We start from the raw sequence: 16,176 nt of genomic DNA on the forward strand, positions 1-16,176 counted from the left end.
TAGCCTTTAGCTCGATTTTGAAGTTAATCGAGCCATGACTCGAGCCGAGCCTGAGTCGATTTTGACTCGGTTACAAAAATGATCAAAATCAGCTCATGAGCCCAGTTCAACCGTTATTTTATATTTTTCTGGGATATTCATTCATATTAACTGCATTTTGATTGTAGGAAAAGAAGAAACAGAAATCAGAAGCTGGGGCTTGATTCTTCCCCAAATCAAAATCCAATCCAATCCAATCCAATCCAATCCAATCCAATGAGGAATAATAGTACATGTTGCCACACATTCGTGGCATTCATCCTCAAGTTCTGATCTTCTCCCAAACATTCATCGGAATCTCAATCATCGTCTACTCTGAGTCAGTGGCAAAACCACCACTTGCCACCAGCCCCATCCCCATATTCATTTGATCCCCTTTTCAAATATTATGAACCCGCCACCATTACCGGGTTACTCCTCGAATCCTATTCGCTCCCCGCGCCTTGGTAATCTTTCATTTTCAACATTATTATTAAGATTCAAGTTTCAATTAGGTTTTTTGAATTTGATTTGCAGGTTCATATATGCATTTATAGGCTTGGGCATTCTTCTCTGTTGCATATATTGCATTGGCCATATTGCAGCTGAAGCTATCCATGGATGTTGCCTTTGTTTTGTATCCTTTTTATTACGTTTCGTGTTGTTTTACATTCTTAGTAGGGCTGAGCACGGTTTGGTTCGGTTATTAGGCGAAACCCAAACCGAAACCGAAGTAATCGGTTATTTGAATATGCAAACCGTTCGGATTTCCGGGTTTTGGTTTTTCCGTTAATGTCAGTTTCGGTTCGGTTATTTTCAGTTTTCCGGTTTTTGGTTTTTCGGTTAATTTCGGTTTCAGTTCGGTTATTTTTCGGTTTTCCGGTTTTTGGTTTTTCGGTTAATTTCGGTTTTGGTTCAGTTTTTTTTTTCGGTTTTTTCAATTATGTGTTGAAATTGCAAAACAAAAAAATTAAAAAATGAAAATGCATATTTTAAGCTTGTATAAGAACATTAGAGTACCACAGTCCACGTATGTATTGAATTCATAAAACAAAAATAGGCACGCTTTACGTGGAACTATACGAATATAAAGTTGCAAAATAGAGTTTAAAATTAAAAAGCATTAAAAGTTTAGTCCCGATCTTCATTCATCATCTTATTTATTTATCTTAAAAGTTTAATCCATTCCTCATCATCTTGATAATCTTTATCATCACCAATCGATTCGGTTCGGTTTTTTCGGTTAATTCGGTTTCGATTCGGTTAATTAGGTTTTCTGCTCACCCCTGTTTCTTAGTTACTTCCTTAATTTTGTTGATATTTGGCAGTACACTATGCTCAAAATAGTTTTGATTCTGCTTGAGGTGGCTTTTGTTGCATTTATTGTGCTTGATCGCCGTTGGGAAAAGGTGTGATATTTTAATTAGTACAGCATGCTTGGCGTTAAAGAGGTTTTACTAAAGTAATGACATTTGATGGTTTTTAGGATCTACCAGAGGAATCGATAGCATTTGGAAATTCATCGAAGACAATGTTGATATTTGTAAATGGGTCGGCATCACTATAATCGTAATTCAGGTAAGATTACTATAATGTTAGTACTAGTTCATTGTCATTTTTTCTTAGGGCTTTTATGATGCAACTATGTGTTTTTAATGCGTTAGGTTCATTATTATTATACATACCAATGAAATGTTTAATAAACCCCTTCACACATATAAGCAAAAATGAGTTCGGTTCATACCCACTGGAAGTAGAAACTTGAAACCTTCATCCCCATTTCAACCCCCCATAACTGAGACCAAAGTCATAAAATCTAATTAATCAAACTGTAGTCCACCATAAATCGACAAACTTGAAGCCAAGTTGCAGATTCTAAAATCAACTATACAAATAATAGATGAATTATAATGATTAGCCCATAAATCAAAGATGAAAACCTGAACTACTGAACCAATACAGAGTCGAGCGATGAAAAAAATCAACCGAAGTGAACACAACAACAGAAACCTGCTCGAATTCCAAGCAAGTCGAGCAACCATGATGAGGAACAAGATGTCGAATTCCAGGAATTGTACCCTGCTTGCGTGGATTTTAGGTCACCACAGGCATATAATGATACGGTTTTGATGGTTGATTTGCAATTCTCATACAGATTCAGTTGATTGTGGAGGCTAATTTAGAGAAACTAGATTGAAGCTATTAATTTTCAGTTCCAGACTTTGTTGGGAATGAAGCAGGTGCTGGAAGACAAGGAGAATTAAGGGGTGGTTTTTGAGGGCAATTAAGTCATTTATTATTTTATCTAATTCAAATTCCTTTAACAAGTTTATGAAACAAACATGTAGCTAATTTCGGATGGAAAAAAATTCCAATTCATTTGAAACATTCCAATGCCTTCCTAAACTTTCCGTGAACCAAACACCCCCTTAGAATGCTTCCAGTTAAAATATCTTATATATTTTTAGTGCTGTAAGTTGTAACTATAAACTATTGTAACATTAAGTAGTTAAGAGTTGTGATGTGTTGTTTTCTACGCTGTTCTGCTATTTCTTATTTACATATATTTTGTAATATTAATATAGATGTATCCTATGTCTTTCGTTTTTGGTTTTCTCAATACGCCTAAGCTTTTTGTGCATTTGTTTGTTCAGTGTGTCAATACAATACAGTTTGATCAACACATAAGTTAAATTGGTTTTAAAAAAGCATATTGCGATCCAATGTGTTTGATCTTAAAAGCCGATGTGCAAAGTGCGCGCATCACGTATAGGAGGCTTTTATTATTAAAAAATACGAAAATTTTATTTGTAGATGATTTTTAGACTTGTTAACATTGGAACGCTAAAATATATGATATTCTCATCATCGCTGGTCATATTTGTTCAACAAATGGTTTAATTTGTTTAATTACTTAAACCCATTGTTCAGTCGATGGCCAGATTTGTTCAATCTTCTCAAATATTGGCCAACTGCATAAGTCACCACCTCACGCATAAGATCACATCAGACCACATCATGTGACGCGCGCATCATGGTATTGCATCGCGCGATGCGATCTCGTCACTGCATCGTTTGATGTGCGCAATATGCGCTTCTGATACGCACATTTTGAAACCACTTGATTATTTACCTTGTATACTTTAATGATGTTTCTGTGTGAAGTTATTTGTTTGTGTTGGTGTCTATGTAATCTATGTGCATTTGATACAACACATGCATCTATTCTTGTATCTTTAAGCATGTCTAGTTGTATACTTTAGTACGCATTTGCACACCTGGATTGCAGGTGGCAATTCAGGTTGGGTCAGGTTGGTGGGATGGTACAACTACTTGCGTAACTTGTATACTTTAGTACGCATTTACACACTTCGTTTAGTTAATCGTATAAAAACCCTAAACCCTGATCTGGACATGCTTAATCAAGTAACCAGGAAGCGACTTGCGTAACTTGTTTATCTAAACAGGTTGGTGGGTTGATAATTTTAAACCTGTTGGCCCGTTTATTAACAACCCTAACATGATCTGTTTATGAAATGGGTTGAACTGTTTACGACTGGAACCCGTTTATTTTTTAGTCGAGTTGGGTATTGCCATCCTAAGTGGATGTTAGTGCCTTCAGTAATGCCAAACCTATTAAGTAAAGTGATATGTCGCATATTCATGATTTATAACAGTTTTAAAAATCATTATGGTAATATTACTATATGATGATTGTTTTGTATTTCAGGTTCTATGTTTACTTCTTGCTGTAGTGTTGAGAATGATGGTATCTTCACAGAAGAAGGATGATGATGTTGAGGAAGGTTCTGGAAAATGGGAGCCTCTGCTAAACCCACATTCAAGTCAAGCATCCGGCTCAACAAGTGCTGATGGTTAATCTTTTCATTCCGATATCTGGAGCTCGCGTATGAGAGAAAAGGTATTTTCTTGATTTTCTTTTTTTTTTTGTCATTAATCCATTATTGTTTATTTATTGTTCTTACTGCTGAAGGAACAAAAATAATATTTTCTTTATTTTTTATAGTTAACTATTGTACAGAATATGATCACTAAAACTACATTATTACCACAATAATGTAATGTTTATTAATAAAGGTGTTTAGGACGGTTTTATACAACTAATATGCTTCAGATGGCTTTCAATTTGTTTAACCAGTTTTACCATTTGATCAATTTAATTTGTAGTTAAACCTAGGTCTGTGAATGAATAGAACGTACACTCGTACAGTGAATGGTTTGGTGGAAGTTTGCTTATTTAATAAGCAAAAGAACATGAACAAAATTTTGTGTTCATTTAGTTAAACAAGCGAACATGAGCACATGTCTCCTCCGTTGGTTCATTTATGTTCGTGAACGTTTGTTCATTTAAATTTTTTATGTTTAATTATGTTTTTTTAAGTTCGTTCTTTTGCATTCGTTAACGTATTCTTTTAAATTATTTAGGCCCATTACAATGCAGTCTAGTTTCAATAACTTTGACATTTACTTTTATTTGGATTTTATCTCTATGTTGATTCATCTATGTTCAGTTGAACTCGTTCGTTTACGTTCATGAACCGTTCTTTATGTTGTTAGCAAACGACCATAAACGAACACGAACTTGCTCACTTTTAAAACGAACAAGAAAATCCCGTTCGGTTAATGTCCATGTTCGAGTGTTTGTTTGGTTAAAGTAAAATGAACGAAAACGAACATGCTCCGTTTGTGTTCTTTCGGTTCGTTTACAAGCCTATTCGCACGGTTTTCTTTATTAGAAATCCTTGAGCATTTCCTATCTCCTTGTTATAAAAAAAAATTGTGTGCCTTTTGCAGTATGGATTGGGTGGCAGTCAATCAAGTCAAAGTGCATAAGCAGCAATATGGTGTTCTTTTTTGTATCATGATCGTGCGATTTCTTGGTATAGATTGAAACGCGAGCCGTGTGTATTTCAGGCATCACTAGCACCTTGAGTTTGACATCTACACACATGTACCATAAGCATTCATAGATGTACATTGTGCAGTGATGAACCTTAGATGTATATGCATTGTATTGTGTTGTGTTGGGTTGTGTTGTATGCTTGGTACCAGTTCACATTAACATAGTGTAGAACCTTTGTGTGTGATTGTGTGTGTGAGTTTGTGCTAATGTAATACTTATATTTTTTAAGCAATTGATTGATTGAATTTTATAAAAGAAACTTTTTTTGTAGTGTGAATGTGAAAAAATGAAAAATCTGGTTTCTTGTGCATTATGATCAATTTATATGATGGTTTCTTGTGCATTATGATGGTAAATACAAAGAAAAATTAATTTAATTATAAACATGATACAGTCAGGATGTCCTTTAATGAGCAGGGATCTCGCTGAAACAGGAGGTTTTTGTAAATTTTATATATAATAAAAAGGTGATTATTTGATCTGTTTTAAGAGAGGTCCACTTGTATCTCTATTGTAATTAAATACTTTGTGTAATTGCTAAAAGGGTTTTTATTATAACTGAAAGTTATGATTTATGACAATAATAATTGAAATCAATCTTATCTAACAAATTGTAAGTATAATATTTAACATATTCTAGTTGTTAGATGGGCTGAGTTATGAGTTATTTTATAAAGGATTATAGAAATGAGAATGATGTGCGGCTTAAAACAACCCTTTAAAAAATAATTAAAAAATCACAATTTAAAATATAAATAAAAAATGATAAGTGATAAAAACTAAAATGTTTCCGTTGTTACCCTCGTTCAAAAAAAAAAAAGATCATTGCAGTTTTTTATTTATTATTGTGTTTTTTGTTTTTTCATTATGTCTTTTTCCTCGATATTGTGTAATATTACTCAACATTGTGTTATATTTTACTCAGCGTTGTATTGTATTTTGCGATCTATTGTATCTTTATTATTTATCATTGTGGTTTTGTTTATTTTCATCAACATGTCTTTATTTATTCATTTATTTTTTTAATGAGGACGACAGGGGAAACATTTTAAAATTTTTACTTCTTTCGTTTTTTATTTATACTTTTGAGTTATAATTTATTTATTATTTTTCTGAATTTTTTTAAAAGGTTTTCCTAGAGCACAAATCCTTCTAAACTTTTTTTAACCCTTTATATTTACCCGTGTCAGATATAATCTAATCATGAAAATTGTTATTGTGCCCACATAGTAGCATGTTAGATAGAAGCCAGCAAGGAATATATCCTTTCACTCACTGTTCATCAATAATCATTACACACTTTATGGTAGAATTTTTTGCTTTACAATGCCTGTGTTTGTCAAGTCTTTATTTGTATGTTTCCTACTGGAATTTTGAAAATTTTTCTTTCGTTTTGTCAATTAAAGATGTAACTTCACATGTGAAATTAAGTAGGCGCGTAAACGAATTGAATGTTCGGTAAACTGTTTATGAATTGTTTGGTGAGAAGTTCATTTATATTCATTTATTTAATAAATGAATGAACATGAACAAAATATTTGTGCTCGATTAATTAAACAAACGAACATGAGCACATGTTTCATTCATTCATTTATGTTCATGAACGTTCGTTTATGCTTGTGTATTTATGTTCATTTATGTCCGTTTATTTATGTTTGTTTATATTCGTTTACATGTTAACATAAAATAATTAAATATTATCTTGAAGAGTAATCTACTTAATGGTTTTATACGTGTTCATTTAAGTGTGTTCCTTTATGGTCGTTTATGTTTGTTTGTGTTCACTTACATTTGTTCATATACGTTCATTTATGTATGTTTATTTTCGTTTAGCTATGTTCATTAATGTTCATGAACTGTTCGTTTAGAATTTAAACAAACGAACATAAACGAACACGTTCACTTTTTAAATAAACGAACAAGAACACAAAATATGTGTTCGATTAAGTGTTTGTGTTCGTTTAAAGTCAAATGAACGAACAGGAACATGCCCTTATGCGTGTTCGTTCGGTTTGTTTACAGGTAAAGAAACACGGGTCTAATCCATATAAGGATTGGATCTATATTTCCACAAGGTGAAGAATAAAGGATGGAATTGGGTCAAAATAAGTCGGGAGTCAAGCTAGATCCGGGTTTATGTCCTGCTAAACAAATCACCATGAGCTTATTATGAGAAGGACAAGATGGGGGTCTTCTCGTAACCTCCCATCTGCATGAGAATCAATAACTCTTCTTCTAGAGAGAGAGAGAGTACTAGAATAATAATGTGATTGATGTATTATCGGAGTTCATGAATACCTCATGATGATTGAGAGGGTATTTATAGCCAGGGGTGAGAGAATATGATTGGTTAAGTTGTCACTATCCAAAAGATGCTTCCATTCTCCTGGAGAGACACGTGGCCCATTCTGATAGGAAGTAACAGCCTGGCCAAGTGCAAGGTCGTTGGGGAATGCCCGGCTATCTCGTCTTTATTGGTTAGACCGCCACATGCTCTTTGTTAAGGAGGTAAATGTCATTGTCAATGAATCTTTTAGTTAACAACCGTTTCGCCTTGCAAATGTGAAGTCACCTTTCCTTTTTCCTGAGGGTATCTTTCGCGAGCTTCTAGAAGGACTACGATCAATCATTCGTTCATCCGCCAGCGGATGTATCCCGCAGTCTTCTCTTTCTTGTGGATGGCTTCCGCGGCTTCTAGAGAAAGTTTGGACTCTGTTTCTTGCCGGACGACTGCCGCGGGTGGTATGTAAGTGACCCGCAGAAATGTTAAAAGGGTTCTTTAGGCCCTTTTCGTGACCCTACCTCTATAACAGGTATATTGGAAAGGGAATTTAGGTGTAATTATTCAATTCATGTATATTTGACCTATCTGATTCAATTGACGAATTCCGTTTTTGAATTTTCGAATCAAGTTTAAGTTTGTGACTTTTGAACTGATTCAAGCCGAATATATAAATATACATGAAACTTTTAATTTTACAAAAGTGACGTGTTTTTTTCTTATCCTTCTACTCAAATTTTTAAGCATTAGTTAGTTTCATAATTTTCAAGTTATAATAATTACAATAAACCAAAACACCCGATAAATACCCTAAAATTGAATGGAATACCATGAAAATAAGAACGGGTATGTAGGTAGCTGCTGAGACATTGCATTAACTACTGTTAAATTTTTCTAATAATTGTACCTATCCGGTTGTGTATATATACATACATTAATACGGGTTTGCTTGGATCAAAGCATATATTTTGAATTAGCTTACGCAAGTTAGCGCACCACACAACTTAATCGATATTCGAGTTTGATCTTAAGTCCATTTAGTTTCACATAAATCTCAGTTACATAAACCGACTGATTGATAGATGAAAACATGACACTAAAATCACAAATAGTACCATCGTTTCTCAACAATATTAGAATTTAGTGTGTTAGCTGATGGTAAGGTATAAACATGTATTTATTTGTATTTTTTTATAATTTTCATTGGGTTTTTAATGCGAACAATGGTACTTCATACATGTTTATAGTATGCTAAATTAGGGCTTGACGAGCATGGATGAAGTCCCAGAAAGATCGAAGAGTAAACGGAAGCTAACGAAAATGGAGAATTAAGCCTAAGCGAGTTATACAAGGAGTATAGTTGAAACGAGAACAAACTGGTGAAAATTGAGACCCGATGTAGCTTACTTTGGGTTAACATATATGGAGCGTTGGTTTTTTCAACTTAGTTTGTTTGGGCATAGGGAAACAAGACGCGGCGTAGCTTATGCTGAGTAGGGAGTAGTACGCTGGGTACTTTGATATTTGACGAGTTCTTTTACGTATATAAGGGCCATCATAAATCGTAACTCGTGTTTAACTTCTCTCTGATGTATTTAGACGTTTTGGGACGACTTTTAGGGCTAGGAAACACCACTTATAATCATTCAATTGAAGCCTAACGAGTTCCGATAGTCAATTAAAGATCTAATGGCTATCATGAGTGGCAGAATCTCTTCGAGTCATACTTCGATGTAAGATTATGTAATCTAGGTTATTGTTCTACACATTTGTCTTTATTAATCCTCTGTAACTTATTGAACAATTTGAATTAAGTTATTAGTATTGTCTTGGATTAATATTTGTTTAGATTTAATTACATCATTAAAATTGTGAAATGAGGATTTCTTAGGGTTTCTTAACTGTTTATGGTTTATGAAGTATACAATTGTTTGTGACTCATAGAGTGACGGTTTCTTGCACCAGTTACATATGATAGACGATTGTTGACACCTATGATTAAGATGTAGGTTGGTAAACCTGAAATGCCAAGTGTGTTTAATTGAAATCAAGTCAATTGTGTAGATTAATCTAGTGCTATATAATTCTAAACCCAGGCGTGATTTGTTTGTCGTCAATTGTTACAACTTGTTTAATCGCTTGCTTATCTAAAGAACAATCATTGCTAGTGTGTTCAACACTCCAAACAGTTGCTTCATAAAATAAATAACTTGATAATGCTTAAAATCGATTACACTGAACGTTGACCACCTACTCTTCGTGGTTCGACACCCTACTTACCCTAACTAATTTAATGTGAATATGAACGATGATTTAATACTATTTTTAGCTGACCCTTCGATAGCGATCGCTAGCGGGACTCATCAAGCAAACACTAAAAATTCTTAATCACTTGTGAAAATCAAGACATACAAGAGACCACTTGTGTTTAAAATCAAACAAATTTGGAGCAAAGTAATGTCACCCATAAACTAGAGTATACGTTGCCAATTTCTCTGTGCATTGGTTATGATCTTTATTAAGGAAAAATGTTGTTTGATTGGACATTTATATAGATCTTGTAATCATGATTAGGGTTGTGCACGGTTAAGAACCGTTAGAACTGAACTAGAAATGAAACTGAATCGGAACCAAAAATGAATGAAAAATAGAACCGGAACCTATTATAGTAAACCGGTTCGGTTCCAGAATTGGTAAAGTCGGTTCTCACTAATTAGTTCTGTGCCAGAACCGGTTCGGTCGTTATTTATCAAATGGGTTGTGCAAACTTTGCAATTTTCAAAACAAGTTTATATAATTGTATGCTTTCTTTCATGATAAAAATAATTTAGATTACAACATGAACATCTATTATATTTTTTTTATTAAAACGTAATTGTTGAAATTAAATAAATCATTAGTGGCGATATGTTAAAGGTTGATCATATCATTTTATATTATATTGCCTTAAAAGCCTGAATCAAATTGATCTTGGCTGCTAGTGTTGAATGCAAAGAAATAATATTTGAAATAAAGAATGATTTAATGGATGTCGGCTAATAAGTAACCCTATAAAAAGGGATATTGGTAAATTTATTTAAAAGGTTTTAATATTCCGGTTATTCAGTTTCACGTCTAGAATTGCGGTTTGACTCAGAACCGAACCGGGAACCGTTTAATGCAAATACTAAAAACTGAGAACCGTAAGGTAATAAACGTTAACGGTTTTGAGGCACCTTCCGGTTTCTCGGTTCTGAGAGTTTCGAACCGTTTCTTGCTCACCTCTAATCATGACTAAAAAAGGTCACATTATTAGAAACAAAACAATTAAAAAAGTATCTCAATGTCACATCCATGAGTTGTGGCAGGTATGCGTATCATTGTCTAAGATAACAACCCTAACTAATGTTATGGGAGGGTTTCACTCTTTCCATAACTTCGTTTTAATTGTGATTGAGAACCAACATTCTTAAAGTGAGGCATTCATACGTAGTGCATTATTCCATAACTTCATTTTAATTGTGATTGAGAACCCACATTCTTAAAGTGAGGCATTCATGTGTAGTGCATTATGATAGTTATCCGGTATGCATGATTAAATGATAAAAAGTGTGTGAAGTAGATGTCAACTAATTGGTACTCGAATCGTCTCACTTGGGTTGTACCCGCTATTCTACCAAGTAAAACATCATATTTAAGTTTTAACTGATATGTGAAATGATCCTTGTAAAGCATATATCATGACGACATGTTACAACAAGGTCAGATATCGTATAATACCTTATCTTTGCGTGTTAAAACTTTGAAACGTTGCATTGATTGTATTTACCTACACTAATAACTAGTAAGCATGACTCGTAGGTTTTATTTCTTTTCAAGGGCTTACATGAACCTTGGGAAAAGGAAGGCACATGTGATTGAGGATGTAAACGACTCCAATCCAACTTGAGCGTGATTAAACTTGTGTGGCAGACCGAGAAATTTATTTTTCATTGGGTTGGGGGGGGGTCAGAGGGCTTAACACTAACTTTAAAGAGGGCGATCGGGATTTTTGCATACGCATAACACTAGAGAGTTCTTTTAAGGTGGGTGACTGCCCCCATTAAAAGGGCCTAGGTCCACCCCTGTAAACAGTAAAATCTATGCTTGATTGCTTGTGTTCGATTCATTACAAGTTCTATATTTAGAACTTAGAGCCAAACTTTCATAAATTTTCAAGCTGTGACACAACTTGTTTATCATTCATTAAGTGTTACTTTTAACTATTTTTTTATAAACATAAAGAGCAATATACATACATCCACAGGGAAGGGTTCTACATTGAAGACAATTTTTGTTAGAACAGAAATACAAAATAAAACATTCATTTTTTCAGTTTTATTTTTTATTAAAATGCAATATTAGCTAATCTTTTATAACATTTTATTAAAAAAAATACATAAACAAAGTTTGTTTATTCATAGAACCTACACCACACATCTAGGCAAATGTTTACAAGTAAAAAAAATAAACATGTAACTAGTTTTGTTGTTTTTCTATGCACATATCATCGACATGTGTATGCAAGAAGTAAACGTTATTAAAAATATGAACCAGTAATAGAAAATTGCATTATTTGAGCTTGATCCTTGTGTTCTTGCGGTAATTTAGTTTTTGTGTAATTAACCTCTACATTCATGTACATACATACTATAATATATTAATACTTATTACATAATTATATATTATATATTTACTACTTAAGATAAAATTATTACATTTATAAACACAATAACTTCAATTACTAGACTTGTTAAGTTTGGATGTGGGTTCGTTAAAGCATTCACAACAGATTCTCCATATTTATGTGAGTGAGCTCTTCATATTGTATGGAATGGTTACGAGTCGAAGAGAGATAAAATGTTACTGTCCATCAGTAATATGGTAAGCCATTGTTTACCATCTTTAATTTTTTAATATTTTTTTTAATAATAGTTGTGAGTGAAGAAAAGCAAAAAGAGAATAATACAGGTATAAAAAATATTATTTAATTAAAAATAAAGAAGAAAATGAAGTGATTTTTAGTATAATTATAGAGATGCAGATGAAGAGTGTGCTATGAATGCTCCTATAACTTGAGCTTTAAACTCATTTGATTAAATCGAGCTATTAACGAGTGGCACGGGTCTTTTTTACACGCTTAAACCCATTTGAATAAGAGCTACTATAAAGTCCACTTTTTGAAAAAATTAATATAATAATGTTCAATGGTACACAAATAACCTTGTTTACAATTTCATAACTAGAAGCAAAAAAATAAAAAAATAAAAAACACCAAAACATTAAAAAAAGAAAAAAAGAAAAAAAAAATCCTTAGCAAACTCTACCAGTTAACTCCAACACAAATTCTTGCACCAATTCTTCTAGCAATCTCCTTTCTATTTCCTTTCTTATATTATCAATTTCCACCCTAAACCCTTCCACCCACCCCCTCCCCACCACCTCCCTCACCATCACCATACCGCCACCGTCCACCTCGTTCCAATCACCCCTCTCCTCCCACAACATCCACCCCTTTATCTGACCCCACACGCGGTCCATAAGGACCATGGATGACATTACCATGTCATCCATGCTGCCGCGGGCCCCACTGTAGGGCCCATAGCCAGCAATATCCACCAAAGCTTTATTGACACAGTCAAACACAAGCTTTGTGATTGCCCTGTGATGTCTTAACTTAGTTCGACTACTTATCGGTTCCTTTTCACTTAAGTTCATGTACTTATCCCTTAATGATGGGTCTAATGGGCTTTCAGGTGAATGCCATTTGCCTAAAAATGAACTTGACTTTATTTTATTAACGCCCGCTACCGATAATAAGGTTTCAACATAGAACAAACATTCTTCCTCTTCTTCCTCGGGATTTAGAGGTGTGAATGAGGGTTTACTGGAGTACTGCACAGAATCTTCCCACAATAGGGTTCGGGATATGGATCCGATTGGGGGAGATTTATAAATCAAGTTGTATTTCATAGGCTCTATTGTTCCTGTTGATACAAAAATAAATTTTAATCAATGTGAAGATTATTATTAAGAGTACTAACAATACAAATATGGAATATTTAATGACAAGAATAAAAAAGTGGCAATTTTGACCAATTGGGATAGTTTTAGCTCTAGTGGGTCCTAGGCCTGTAAACGAACGGAACTTTTAGTGAACCATTCGGCAGGAAGTTCGTTTATGATTGTTTATTTAATAAAAGAATGAATACGAACATCTTTTGTACGTTTAGTTACACGAAAGAACATGAGCACACACCTCGTTCGTTCATTTAGGTTAGCTCATTTGTGTAGTTAGCGAACAAACATAAACGAACATGAACACATGCATCTCCTTAACAAACGAACAAGAAAACTTCGTTCGTTTAGTAGTTCGTGTTCGATGGTTTATTTAGTTATATGTAAATGAACGAACACGAACATGCAACTGTTCGTTTAGTAATTCGTGTTCGATGGTTTGTTTAGTTAAATGTAAATGAACGAACAGGAACGTGCAACTGTTCGTTTAGCGAACAAATAAAAATGAAAACGTAAATGAACACGTTCATTTTCTTAACAAACGAACGCGAACAAGAGAACTTTGTTCCTTTAAGCCCATGTTTGATCGTTTGTTCTATTAAAGGTAAACGAACGAACATTAACATGCCTCGTTCATGTTCGTTCGGTTAATCATATTTAGCACATACAAATAAACTAACAAAAACGGTCAAAAAATTGTGTTTTCCGATTGGGTCAACCCATATGACCATCACTTAAAATTTCCCATTTTGACATGTTACCCAACCCGCCTGACCTTTAACAAGAACATATACCAATGTTTATGAAAATTACCATGCTGATGTGGCGTGTAACCATGAAGACGGTTAATTCTCGGATCATCTTCTTCAAATTGCGGGTCCAAAACTGAACTTGGGCTTGGTTGATCCTGATTCTCAATGTGGTTTCCAAAAGTTGTGGAACATGATGCTTCTTCGATAACCATGTCACCAGTGCATGTAAATCTTTCATCACTAACATTCTTGAGGTAGCATCTAGCACAATGAGGTCCATCATTAGACCGGTGGGACTTGTCACATGATTTTTTACTTTTCGTAAAAAATAAACTTGAAACTCGGCACTTAAAAGACGATGATTTAACTAACTTTTCCTTCACCGCATCATCTTGAACTTTTACTCCAAGTCTAGCTGGCACCGACTTTGATCTCAAAACATTTCTTGAACTTTTATCTCCACAAATTTCATCATTGTCATCGGGTTTTACTGATTTGTTTAAATCAGCAAGAGCAAGCATATCACCCAAAGTACTTGAGCTTCTTTGAACCTCTCTTTGCTCTAGAACATTCTCGTGTATTGACATGATCGCCCATCGTTCAGAAAGACGTTTTTTAGCTTCCTTACAAACAGACAACTCGTGACAATAAGACGCACGGCTCGATGAAGCCGAATACTGACTATTAAACCGATTAATATAATCCCATGAGTGCCTAGAAGCCGGCGAAACAACTTCAGATTCACTAAGATTCCCCGTTGCATAATCATAATTATCGTCACCAATATAACCATTTGACAAAACCGAAGAACATTGGGTTTCATCATGTGATGTTGAAGAAGAAACAACTTTGAGGTTATGAGGTTTCAAAGAGCTTGGCTTCAGTACCACAATGCGAGTCGGGTGAGTACGGTTATCATCAATTTTGCAAATTTCCGGAGAAAATAAAATATCAGAGCCACTTTTATTATCCACCAACTTAGACGGTTTAAGAATTGTGATACGTTTAGTGTCAGGAGGCGGTGGGCCCGGCTGCAAATTGTATTTGTATAGGTCTTGTGAGAATAACGAGTTGGGTTCGTTTAGAAACTTGAGAAACGTATCTTTATTGGAAGTTAAAACTTGTAACGCGTCTTGAAATTGCTTTGACTCGCGAAGATGATTATCGCCTGATAAACGCTTCGCTTCCATGAAACTTTCACGAACAAGAGCCATCTTTTGGTTTTTTTTCACTGCTTTTTATCTTTTGCGGTGAATCATTTTCACATATTTCATGATGCTGATGTGGCAGGGCATCAAGGCCCATTAATTTGGCAACCAAATTAGATGGACTTTGCTTGCAATCCTCTTCCTTTGACATTTCTTGTGCAATAAGCATCTTTATAGGCGTTCCATTTGATTTTCTATTCGATGATGATACAATCTATATATGCACCAATATTAACTCTAAGTTCTAATAGAAAAGGAGATAATAATATTATCAAAAAGTACCTCTTTATCATGCATTTGATCATCATATGATTGCCTCTGAGAGGATGAACAACCTGTTGAATGTCACATTTTGATATTTAAAAATCAGTTTTTTAATAAAAAGAAGATGAAATAAAGGTAAAAAGTGAATAAAATCACCAGGCTTTTCTGTAAGTAGCTTGTTCAATTTCGCACCGGAGGTATTCAAATCGAACATGTTCACCATTCTTCCCAAACATCCTGAAACAGAATTTTGAGGCCAGTTCATTTTTACACCTGTGAAGAACACATTTCATTTAATAATAATAATAATAATAATAATAATAATAATAATAATAATAATAATAATAATAATAATAATAATAATTGCAGCACCATTGGGAACCATAAAAAAAAAGAATCTTGATCAAGAAATAGTAAAAATAAATGGTTGCAAAATCCTAATGTGTGTGTGTGAGAGAGAGAGAGATATTATTATGAATTAGAGAAGCAAGAAGATATTGTTATAAGAGCGACAGGACTACTGCAAACCCCAGCATATTCACATGAACTTTCACATCAGCCAGTGCGACCACTTGATTAAAATAAATAAAAATCATAAAATGACAATAACATCATTATCTATTCAACTGGAAGCCCTACTTTTATGAACACATTCATCGCCAGATCAATTGAAACAAAAACCTGCAATAACAG

The 16,176-nt window shown here is 34.0% G+C and overlaps 1 protein-coding gene and 1 pseudogene across 1 annotated transcript; one reads left to right on the top strand and one right to left on the bottom strand.

Annotated features, from left to right (window-relative positions):
* Window positions 1-255: 255 nt before the first annotated feature.
* Window positions 256-5,175, top strand: LOC143560862 (tetraspanin-18-like; annotated as a pseudogene).
* Window positions 5,176-12,554: 7,379 nt separating this feature from the next.
* LOC143560866 (uncharacterized) lies at window positions 12,555-15,230 on the bottom strand. Its single transcript, XM_077049063.1, has 2 exons — window positions 14,073-15,230; window positions 12,555-13,228 (listed from the first exon to the last, which is right to left on the bottom strand). Exons 1-2 carry the CDS (start codon window positions 15,223-15,225, stop codon window positions 12,555-12,557), a joined length of 1,827 nt encoding a protein of 608 aa, XP_076905178.1. The 5' UTR covers window positions 15,226-15,230.
* Window positions 15,231-16,176: the final 946 nt, after the last annotated feature.

The sequence above is a fragment of the Bidens hawaiensis genome, unplaced genomic scaffold (assembly GCF_021521415.1).
Source record: "Bidens hawaiensis isolate Kalapana, Puna unplaced genomic scaffold, B.hawaiensis_p1.1 tig00020461_1, whole genome shotgun sequence".
NCBI classification, from domain to species: Eukaryota; Viridiplantae; Streptophyta; class Magnoliopsida; order Asterales; family Asteraceae; genus Bidens; species Bidens hawaiensis.